Source organism: Mesoplodon densirostris, chromosome 18 (assembly GCF_025265405.1).
Source record: "Mesoplodon densirostris isolate mMesDen1 chromosome 18, mMesDen1 primary haplotype, whole genome shotgun sequence".
Taxonomy (NCBI): domain Eukaryota; kingdom Metazoa; phylum Chordata; class Mammalia; order Artiodactyla; family Ziphiidae; genus Mesoplodon; species Mesoplodon densirostris.
In genome coordinates, this window is record NC_082678.1 from 47,265,194 (window position 1) to 47,277,526 (window position 12,333).

The window sequence follows — 12,333 nt, forward strand, 5'->3', positions numbered from 1 at the left end:
TCTAACCCTTTGTCTTTTTCAGGAACCAAATTTCCACTGAATACTAAAAGGGATATTTTTTTTTTTTTAAATCACATATTACACAAATGAATAAATGCAATCCAGGATAAATTTCTTTGTTAAACTATCTTTGTTATTTCATTGTTCTGTTAACTTTTCAAATGACCTTTTAAAAAATGTTGGTTAGCTAAGCAATGGGATTATTTATTAATAATGTGCAATGGAATATTGTTTCCAAAGTCATAGATAAAAATTTTCTTAAACCTACTTGTAGTAACTTTGGACCACAATATACAATATATCAGGGATGTGTAAAATGCTCAACAGCCAAACTGGGGGTGGAGGTGGCGGATAACGGAAGTGATTTTCCTTTAGCTGGGAAAAATTCCCACAGAGTCAGACCTGGTTTTCAGAAGCATTAGGATCAAAAAGGATTTGTTCTAAAGCATGGTATTCCACAGCAAGATTTATTCTATTTATATGTTTTAGCACTTCTTCAAAAACCCAGGACCCAAGGACATGGAGGTTTTATGTGTGTGATATACATACATATACAGACTTATCCACTTATAGATAGGCCCATATACTCATAAACATTTATACATAAACAAAAGGTGAAAACACAGTACATTTTTATGCACGTTCCATTAAACCCTGTCTTTTTATAAACTTGTAAGTTAAACACAGTTCAAATCGATATCAGATTCATGTTGAAAAACAAACTGCTGTATTTCTCCCACTCCCTTAAAATGGGCAAACCTAACCTTTTCAATATTTCTTTGTCATTATGTTATGCACATTGCACATCCCTAAAAAACATCAAAAACAAATAGTGATTTGTACCATGACACACTCAATGGGAAGATTAAACTCTACTTGGAAGTCACATCACTATACAGTCTAACAGTATGGAGAATACAACTAGAAGTGTGTCTAGTGTGGAAAATAGAAGCTTAGAGTATTACAGTGTTTTTTAAACCTGTTTACAAAGCATTAAGACCCAAATGAAATAAATGATTTGTTATTAGCTGCTGAGATTTTTCTTATTTCAGATTTACAGTCATTTTCTTACATAAATATACCACTAGCCTTGGCTTGATAGGCTGCCAAAACAAATGTATCCTACTGATTTGGCAAATGTGTCATGACAAAAATTCCAATGTGTAATCCCCATTAATTACATAGATGGTTCAGAAGATTCTGAATTGTAGCCTTATTACCTAACATCCTTAAAGAAGATTTATTAAGCACACTTAAGTGATGTTACATAGATACACATTTCAGAAAAAGCCCTAATAACCACCACTTTCCCCCAAATGAGGCCATCAAGTCAGGCACCAACAGATAGCAGAAAGAAAAACAGGAATTAATAATCCAACATAAAATGACACTGTCAACTATTCAGTTTAGTGCCCTAGTTCAATTTATTCAACTTCTGCCTTCTTAGGCCTGGTGTGACCAATGCCAGCCCAGGTTTTTAAACCCTATGGTACTTCTAGACAACGTATGTAAATTTACAGTATACAATTTGGATTCACCATGCATGAATACTTTGTGTGTAACATTTAATAAGCTCAATCTACATCCAGAATAATTTACATGAAAGGACAATATTTATTTAAACAGAGCTCAATGGGGTAACCATGGTATCATCAGAGTGCATCCAGAGGAAACAAGGGAGGAGGGGCCAAATGAAACTCAATCAACGGCACTCCCACACCTTTACTGTTTGATCTACACTGCCAGTAACCACATATGGTGCCGTCTTATGGAAATCTGAAAGAAAAAGAGAAGGCTAATTTTAAAATCAGACTGAGCCAAATACAATTTTTAATAAGCCACAAAATAAGCACATCCAAGTGCCAGGAATACTCATTCTTTTTCTCTATACAGCCACACATCTACCCCTAGCAGGTATATCAAGCTTATCAACTAGGTAAGGGAAGCTGAGCCTTAATGATTAAATCCTATACTACTAACACCCTAAAAAAAAACTTCCCCCACTATCCTCATCCCAACTGAGGCTGAATAAACACTGAATTCTAACAACAAGGACAGCCTCAATGTATCCATTTATTGAACACTTACTATGTTCTAGGCTTAGTACTAATGCTTTATATTCACATTTGATCCTTCTAATGACCCTGTAAGGTTAAGCATTAGCCCTATTCTACTGAGGCTATACCTTCATTATTAGATCCATCATACCCTAGTGTATTGTCTTTTACTTTATTCACTATCTTAAATTCTAGATTCAGGTCCAGAGGATACTGAGGATGTTTATTAAGTGTAAATACAGTTCCCTGAGTTTACAACAGTACGTATCTGCCAGAGTAAGAAGGTTGAGTAAGATTTCCTTTGAGAAACTTACAAACTAGTAGGGAAGAAAAATTACCCATCATAGTGCTCAGTAAGCATCCTCTTCATAATTCTAGTTTCCAAACCAATGTTGTGCAATGGAGAAAATAATTTTTTTTTATTATAAGGCTGATGATGGAAAGAGAGAGTTAAGAAAGGAGAATTTAAAACAAACGGCAGGAATCCATAAAGTTTTTAACCTGTCTTCTCTATTCTGCCCTGAAAGAACATGTTCATTTCTTACCTGGAAACATCCACATGGTTACATAAAACTGTTAGGTCTGGCACCCCAAAACCTAACTGCTCAGAAACCTCGTAACTTGTACATACCCAAGGAGGTAACAAAGTGTTCATGCGCGTTGAGGGTCTTCATGCATCGCTTGTTCTTGTAATCCCACACACGCAGGGTCTTGTCATCAGCGCAACTCAAGATAAACTTCCCCCCAGAATGGAACAGAACTCCACGTACCCAGTTATCATGACCCACCTTAAAAACAAAAAGGTATTTGACTTAATAAAGGGATAAGTAGTTTAAAAAGCATCTACGAAAACAGTAAGTCATTACTCAAAGTGGATTGGAACTACATACACTAAAAACATCAATGCCAAAAAAGACAAAAGGGGGAAAAAGTCTAAGGAACTCTAGATTAAAGGAAAGTGGAAACTAACAATATATGACCAGTAAATGCAACACGTAATACTTGATTGGCTCCTGGACAGAGGCTAAAATAAAGTTATAAAGGACACTACTGGGGTAAATGGAGAAAATTTAAATACGTAGTGTATTAATGTTAAATTTCTTCAGTGTGATAATTTTATTATTGTCATATAGAATACCCCTTGTTTTTAGGGATACATGTTAAAATATCTGGGGTCAAGTGTCATGATGTCTACAAGTAACTTTCAAACTGTTCAGCAAAATCTACATATACACACATAGAGAAAAGAAAGTGTTGACAACTGGTGACTCTAGGTGAAGGATATATAGGTATTTACTGCATATCTTTTTTCATCCATTCATCTATCTATATCCCCTGTCCAGCAGTTTCATTTCTTGCAATCTATCCTAAGAAATAATTAAGAATGTGTCTAGATGACTTGGTTAACAAAGACGTTCAGCAAAGCACTATATGTAATAAGTGTATCTAATGATATGAGCAAGTGCCACATACCTTCTAAATTAAAAGTCTGCTGAAAAGCAGTACGTATGGTATACCATTTTTACATAGAAAACCCCCCACCATATTCATCTACATAGTAATTTAAGAAAAAGGTTTAGAACTGCACAGTCCAACAGGATAGCCATTAGTCACGTGTGGCTATTTAAATATAAACTAAAATTAAATACAATCAACAATTCAGTCCTTCAGTCTCACTAGCCACATTTCAAGACCTCAACAGCTGCCCGTGGCTAGTCGCTACCATGCTGGATAGTGCAGACACAGAATATCATCACAGAAAGCTCTACTGGACAGCTCTAGTCTACGAAAATACACTTGGTAGGTATATTATTAGGTATGGTAAAGTGATCTGAGGGTGATTTTTATTTTCTTTTAACTTTTCTATTTCTCAAATTTTCTAAAATGTAAATAGCTATATTGCTTTTGTAAAAGAACCTCCCTCCCAAAGAACTAAAAAAATGAAAAAGAAAAGAGACAGCCAAGGTGACCTATCTTTTGCCTTGGTTTACTTTTTTTGCCTTTGCCCTTACTTAAAAAAATACTTTGTTGGGCTTCCCTGGTGGCGCAGTGGTTGAGAGTCCGCCTGCTGATGCAGGGGACACGGGTTCGTGCCCCGGTCCGGGAAGATCCCACGTGCCGCGGAGCGGCTGGGCCCGTGAGCCATGGCCGCTGAGCCCGCGCGTCCGGAGCCTGTGCTCCGCAACGGGAGAGGCCACAACAGTGAGAGGCCCGCGTACAGCAAAAAAAAAAAACAAAAAAAAAACAAAAAAAAAACTTTGTTATCTGTTAGAGCCACCAATCACTGGAGTTGTAGAAGCTTCAACAAAAATCAAATCACATTTCTTGTGGCCACACCAAAATAAAGCAGAAAAAAGAATCCTCCTTCAGTTGAAAAACAGGAGCCAGAAACCTCCAGGGAAATTAATGGTGACCTGTGTTGTTACAGAAGAGAGCACGTGCTTTCTGATTTTAAATGTAGAGCATGTTTTCTAACAGCAACATAGCATACCTGAACTCAGCTCAGAATACTAAGAGGAGAGTTTAATTTTCTAATCAGTTCTTGATGATACTTCCATATGTGTCTCTCATATGCTACAGAGAGACAATCACTTCAAGCTATGATTAGCACTTAAAGAGTCTCTAAACAACATGGATACCAAATTAGAAAAACTGCTACTGGATTAATGTCCACAGATCCCCTACTATCATTCATATATCCTCATACTAAAATCTAGATGAAATCGGCTCCTAAATGAAATAAACATTTCCAAGTCATAAAGCTAACACCATTAATTTCAGAATAATAAAATAAACCAAATGAACTCCAACATGCAAATATATAGGTAATAATTAAAAGGATTCATATTAAAATTAAATATAATGAAATCGAAAAGCAAACAGCTTCAAGAAATGAATGAGTCTGTAATATTACTGTTTCCCCTCCGCAGGAGATGTCATATAATTTTTAGAGGTACAGTGGCTAGACTCTCCCTCCTAGCACTGACTGGCTTTGCAGACCCTTTGTATAACATAATATTCTACAGGAATGACCTCTATATCACTGCAACCATGGACTTAAGGACAACAAGAAGTCTATTTATAAAGAAGTTATTTTAAAACCTCAAATAACTCAGATATTTAATAAGATATCACAAGGCATCTGACCCAAAAAGATATGCACACAGTAAAAATGCAAAAGCAGCAGTAAGATTATGCCAACTTACAAGGGTCATAAGGCACATGCCAGTACTGACGTCCCACATCTTGATAGTCTTGTCTCTGGATCCAGACAGTAAGAATGGTCCAGGCTTGCCACTTTTTTTAGTCTATAGAAAACATATAAAAATTAAGTTTCCCAGGCAAGAAGTTAGGTAAGGACTTTAAATGACAACTACCTAGCAATGATCTATATTTCTAATTTTGTAAAAACTATTTTCTGACAAATAAAAATTGTATCTGTTCAAGGTATACAACTTCATGTTCTGAGACATGTATACAATGTAGAATGGTTACTACAATCAAGCTAATTAACGTAACCATCACCTCACAAAACTACGTTTTTGTGTGTGTGATGAGAACACTGAAGATCTACCCTCTTAGCACATTTCAAGTATACAATACAGTACTGTTAACTATAGTCACCAGGCTGTACATCAGATATCCAGGACTTATTCATCTTGTTTTTCTCTACTGAAATACAGAAGTCTTTTGACATACCTAGGTTACACAGGAAGGACCTAGATAATATAAAAATAGAAAATTTCCACTTAGATTAAGATTCAGTTTCTACAACACCAATGGATGGTAAATTTACTGCTCAAGACTTCTGTAATCACAAAAAATTTAAAAACTATTTAATTTATCCTTTATACAAAGTCCAGCCACAACGAATTTATGACATATGGTACATAATCACCACCAGGTGGCAGTAAAAAAAAAAAATCTGAAAATGCAACCAGCCAGCCAGCCAAATAGAGATTACAATAGAAGCTTCATTTTGAAAAATAACTGGGGGGTGGAGGGATGGGGAATCCTCCTTCATTTATTAAAATGTAATTTTAAGAAACCCATGATAGGAATGTCTCTATAAAAACGAAATGTGGTCAATTTTGGCTCATACAACTTATTCACAGAATTAATTATTCTGTAATTTTAAGGTATTAATTACAAAGAATGAAATCATGAAGAGCACAAATTAAGAATCATAAAAAAATAATACAACTCCAGATTCAGCTAGTGTTTCTAATGATCAAGAGTATCAGAGGCCTCCATATGAAATATTCTTCATTTAAAACAAATATTTAAATGCTGAACTGCATTTCACCATAAATTTATAAATAAAATAATTATGTTCATTAAGGAACATTATTCTTCTAAAAGATAACTTTAACCCCTCCCATAAGTTTTATTTTTTGCATTGGTATACTCTTATAACAATGACATTTCTGACTAATTTAAATGACCACTTTTACTCTTCAGGAGAACCCCCATCCCAGCACACATCACGGGTCAGCTGACAGCAACAGTAACCACTGGTTAAAAAATATAAACACATCTATCTGTAAGTTGGAACAGTAAAGAGTTTCAAGATTCAGGATTCCGGGATACAGATTTTTAAATGCATTAATGGCATGAAATAGAGAATCAGGAAGGTTATTTGAAGTTCTGAGATAATAGCAACAAAATCATGAAATAACATTATATCATACAGTACCTCAGATCCTGTTGCTTCAGAGATGCAAGAATAGGAGCTTTCTGGAGCCCAGGAAATGCATTCTACCACATGCTCGTGTTCTCGAAGCTCAGCCTTGCATTCCTTTGTTGCTACGACCCACACGCGCACAGTCTGGTCGTTGGAACAGCTGGCTATCAGAGTGCCGTCTTGATTTGGCCGCACCATACGTACCCATTCTCTGTGTCCTGTGAATGTCTTCACACAGTAGCTATCAAAATAAGTAATAGTTTGCATCGTGAATGGCAATCATTGGGACCCTTCCCAGAAGCGATACAAAACTAGCTATGCACTGGAATGAAGAGAATGGCATCATATGCAAGTCAACAGAATACACGTACATTCCTGGTTAATAAAAGATGGGGACAGGCTGGAAAGTCAAACATCAGTTAAAATAAGCTGATGGAAGTATCATTAAGGAGCTAACCAAATCAAAATCTACAAGGTAAAAAATAGAGAGAAATAAAATCTTTTAACTAAGCACACACAGTAAACCTAACAAAAATATTTCTAGCCATGTTGGGGAAAAGGCATGCTCTTACTAATCTGGACAAAACCAGTAGGTTAAGGTTTTATTATAACAATCATGTAATTCTAAGCACAACCAAATTAAGCCTAATAGGGGCATACCTGCACAAATGTTATTTACATTTTAATTCAACCCAGAGAGATAACCTAAAAGAAGACCACAGAGAAAATAAGCCATTACACAGAAAATGGCTCTCAAGGATATAGTTTCTTTCATAATTTCTGTTCCTTTTGGGTAGACATTTAGAGATCGAAACTTAAGTTTTAAAATATAACTGTCATGGTGATCATTCTGGGTTACAGCCAAATTTACTGGAAAAATCAGAATATAATTTTGGGGTTTTTGTTGAATATTATCTCTTTAAGCTGACGCCTTTTCAACTAAATCTACTTACCCAGTTTGCACTTCCCACATTTTTATAGTTTTATCCCTTGAGGCGGATACTATATGATCTCCATTGGGCATGATGGCTACTGAAGAAACATTGTGGTCATGGCCTAAAACACAAAACACAGTAACATATTAAGTGATACATCATCAAGAGCAATTAAACCTCAGTTCACCATGAGATTTCATCATGGGATTTCAAATATCACAGCAACTTTAAATACAATGGAGTTTTATATAAATGTGATAAGAAACCTGGATTTACACAAAAAAGTTAAGGGATTAAGAACTTAATAAAATAATCCACAATGAAACAAGCAGCCAGCTCAATTTATAATTACATTTCAACCTGTACACCTGTTTTAAAATCACAGGGAATCAGTATCAGCATTTGAATATATTAATACACTGAATGTTTATGAACACTAAAAAAACACAAAATTTTCCATGGTTGTTATTCTAAGATATAAGATAGAAATAAGATTTACAGAGATGAACAGAATGGATAAGAAAAATGGGGATTTGGTTCCATATTTAAAATAGTTGTTAAAAATGCTTTTTGTGGTTGTTGATATTCATAGGGGTAAGAAAAATAAAATGCATTATTCACAATGCTAGTTAGCTATCCTTTGCAAAAAAAGCCTCAGAGAATCCTCATAAGTATCACATTATTTTAAGGAACATAAAATGGTTGGAAAGAACTCTTTTAAGTTAGAGCAATAAGATACAGGCTACTTAAAGAAACAAATACAGATCTTACAAAAGGATTCAATAGAATTCCCCTGATCTGTAAGCTTCCCTAATGCACTTAATTTGGGGGAGTGGGGCAGGGGAGCATACCATTCAAATTACACCATCTGTGTAGTCACACAGCTTACTCAAGTGCTAACATCACTGGATAATCATTAAAAAAAAATTTGTATTAACATAGTATGTGTTCCTTAAATAAAACCCAAACATTCATATTTCATCATGTTTAAAAAAACAACAAAAATCCTTATTTAGTGAGCACCTCCTATGTACCAGGTACTAAACCAGATGATTTGAGTATACAATCTCATTCTATCCTCACAACCCTATGACTTCAATTCTTAGTTCAATACTTAAGTATTATTCATCTTATAGATTAGAACTTACAATTTCCTAATGCCGTTAAGTAAACAAGTAGGAATCGGAACCCAGATATCTGATTCCAAAGCCCATGCTCTTTCTATAAAGCCAAACTGCTTCAGAAAACAGTCTCCATGACAAGGGCTGGGTAAACAACTTAACAGTGAGACTACAGTATATGTGGAGTATTAAAAAGTAAGCAAAGGAATATGGGTTCCAGCTTTTACTACATCTACTCTCTTTGACTTCAGTTTCCCAACTGCAAAAAATGAGAAACAACAACAAAACAACCCCAATAAATTCATTTTCTCTTCTTCTCAAGAACAGATAGATGTCCTAGCAGTTTTTCTCATTCAAAAATATTTGTGAAAACAAATACTTTATAACCACTAAGAGATACTTAAAACCTCGTAACAGAAAACAACTCTCAATTACCATGATTATCCATGGACTATCTACATCATATGCTCCTCCACTATAGACAGTAAGAATTGAATGTAGGTACCCAGTTGATTGCATGACTGATTTGACCAATAACAGAGTAATGTGAATAAAAAAAAAAAAAAAAAAAAACCACAGTCTGTTCTAGAACCATTAAGATTTCTGTGTTTGACTACTGTTACACTGTAAAATTAAAACCTAGTAAAGAGTAAAAAAAAAAAAAAAAACAATGTAGGGAACTTGCACACTGTTAGAAAACATTATCCTTCTCTCTGGAATACCATGTTAGAAACCAATATCAAAATGCTATCCTCCACCCCTTACCATGCATGGTTCTGATGCATTCGAAGCCCTGAAAATCCCATAGTTTAATGGTCATATCCGCAGAACATGAAGCCAGAAGCTTGCCACTATGGTCGAATGAAATATCCTGTACAGAGTCTGTATGCCCCTTAAGAGTTCGTTCAAAATCTCCAGTCTCATAATCCCACACCTGTCAAGTGAACAGAAAATTGGTTAGCATCACATCACTCCTTTCTCAGTTCACACCTGCACTCGGCAGGCCAGTCTGGCACTATATTGACTAACTGAACAAGTAACAAAGGGTAACTCTCTTAGAAACAGCACACCTTCAAGTATAATTGGACTTTTCTCTATAGAGAAAATCGATTATTAAATAGACCTCTAAAACCACATTTACTAAGCATCTACCATATAGCTAACCATGCTAGTGATTAGGTATATAATGCTATAGGACAGAGTCCCATCCCAGTCTGACAGCAGGCAACAGACATGTTAAAAAGTAAATATAAGTACCAGGAAAAAAAAAAAAAAGGGTTTCAGAGGCCTATGACATGAGCCACAGTCACATTCTTAAAGATAATTTTTCTAAAAAAATAAAAATAATAATCTATCACGAATAATTACTATTAGAAACAGATCTCAAGAACATACTAAACTTCTATCCTGGTGGCCAAATACCAGTCTGAAGTTAAGTCTTTAACCAACACTAATTACATGCTCTAAAATCAAGTGACTGATTTCATTCTTTCCATAGTAAGTTCAAATGTAGGGTGTATTTCACCCAATTTAGACAAACTTAGAAGATGTATTTTGAAAATATGGAAACAATCTAAACATCCAATATTAGGGAAATGGCTACGCAGATATAAAATTTGCTACTGTAAGGAATTTATGGCATGTATACAATAATGTTATATAAAAAACACAAAATTACACACGATTACAACTACATTAAAAAATGCACATAAGAAAAATAAACTATCCTCTAAAAACATTTCTTTTACAGTAAACTTACGTAGCCTTCCCAAAATAAACATATTAAAATTTTACCATTTAAATGTTCAAGTATTTCTACATGGAAGTGATTACTTTATGTTTAGTTTTGTTCATATTTTGTTAGATGTATCTTGAAGTATTCTGGAGTTTTTTGATGCTACTGTGGCATTTTTAAATTTCGATTTTCAATTATTCTAGTTTATAGAAATACAATTATTTTTTATATATTGACCTTGTATCTCATCATTCTGTTACACTGTCATAATTCCAGGTTTTTGTAGATTCTTTGGGATTTTCTATATAGAAGATCATGTTGTCTGCAAATAAAGGCAAGTTCCATTCTTTCCTTTCCAATCTATATGCCTTTTATTTCTTCTTTACTGCACTGGCTAGGCACTCTAATACAAAGGTGAATTTAAGTGGTTGAGACTGGTCATCCTGGCCCTGATTCCTGAACTCAGGGGGGAAGCACTGCTTTCCACCATTAAGTATTATGTCCACTCTAGGTTTCCCAGATACCTTTACCTTTTATCAGGCTGAGGAAGCTCCCTTCCCAGCTTGTTGAGAGTTTTTATCATGCATGGATGTTGGAATTTTGTCAAATGCTTCTGAACCTACTATGTTTTTTTGGTTGATATGGTATATCACACGGATTGATTTTCAAATGTGGAACCAATCTTGCATTCTGGAATAAACCCTATTTGCTTATGACATATTAACTGTCCTTTTTATGAACTGCTGGATTCAATTTGCTTATAATTTATTAAGGATTTTGCATTTATGTTCATAAATGGTATTATATCGGTCTATAGTTTTCTTTTTTTTGGTAATATCTTTACTCATTTTGATATCTCTTTGTTTCATTTCAACACCAAGAGTTCAGATGAATACTTTACATACTGAAAATAAATAAGGTGTGACCTTGAAGTTCACTTCCATTTAAGTTAATTTTCTTTCCATGCATTCATTAAAGAACACTGAAGCATCCTCCTCTAAAATAAATATACCCAGAATATGAACTGTGTCTCCTCATAAATGGTAAACAAACAGAGCATTTTAGTGTTTATAAATGTCAGGAATTAATGAGAATTTTTTCTTTACTTGATATTTACCTTTTGTATGATTATAAAATAAATGCTGATAAAAAATATAACGTACTGATATAAAGGCAATAAAAAATATCCATTATCCTACCAATGGCATGGTTTTTCCATTTTTTCTATGCTCCTTTTAAAAAAGTATGGTGACCGCGTATACTTCATTATCCTGTTTTCCCTTTGCATCTCATCATAAGAATTTCTCCATGCCATTAAAAACTTATTAGCAAACATTCTTTTAATACTAATTCCTAATATTTTCTAAACAAAAGGAAAAACATTATTATAGAAAACATTATAGTGAAAACCTCTGAATAGTGAAAAGTATCTGTCCTCATTCTGCAATAGTTAGGTCAGACAGTGATGGTGAAGAATTTTGAGTCAGAAAGTGTAAGCTTTTTAGCCCTTCATATATTCTGCTAAATTGTTCTCCAGTAAGATTATATCAAATGTAATGAGAATGCCTGCTTCATCAAATTCTTATCACCTCTGGGAATTCTCATTTAAAAAGTAAAAATCTTGGCAGATTTGATACATATTTTAACCTGCATTTCTTCTTCTATTAGTAGTGACGCCAAAGCTCTATTGTTGTTGGTTAGCCACTTTTTCTTCCTCTGAATTGTCTGTTCATGTCCTATAGTCCATTTTTCTGTTGAGGTGTTACTGTTTTCCATATTTGTTTGAACTCTAAATATTAAA

The 12,333-nt window shown here is 34.5% G+C and overlaps 1 protein-coding gene across 1 annotated transcript in view; it reads right to left on the minus strand.

Annotated features, from left to right (window-relative positions):
• Window positions 1–434: 434 nt before the first annotated feature.
• Window positions 435–12,333, minus strand: part of PAFAH1B1 (platelet activating factor acetylhydrolase 1b regulatory subunit 1) — a 79,605-nt gene continuing 67,706 nt past the window's right edge. Inside the window, exons 6-11 of the mRNA XM_060080704.1 lie at window positions 9,563–9,731; window positions 7,695–7,797; window positions 6,754–6,982; window positions 5,264–5,365; window positions 2,689–2,845; window positions 435–1,776 (exon numbers count right to left, since the gene is read on the minus strand). Of these exons, the coding sequence (XP_059936687.1) occupies window positions 1,703–1,776; window positions 2,689–2,845; window positions 5,264–5,365; window positions 6,754–6,982; window positions 7,695–7,797; window positions 9,563–9,731 (834 nt within the window). The 3' untranslated portion in view covers window positions 435–1,702. The remainder of the gene's footprint in view (window positions 1,777–2,688; window positions 2,846–5,263; window positions 5,366–6,753; window positions 6,983–7,694; window positions 7,798–9,562; window positions 9,732–12,333) is intronic.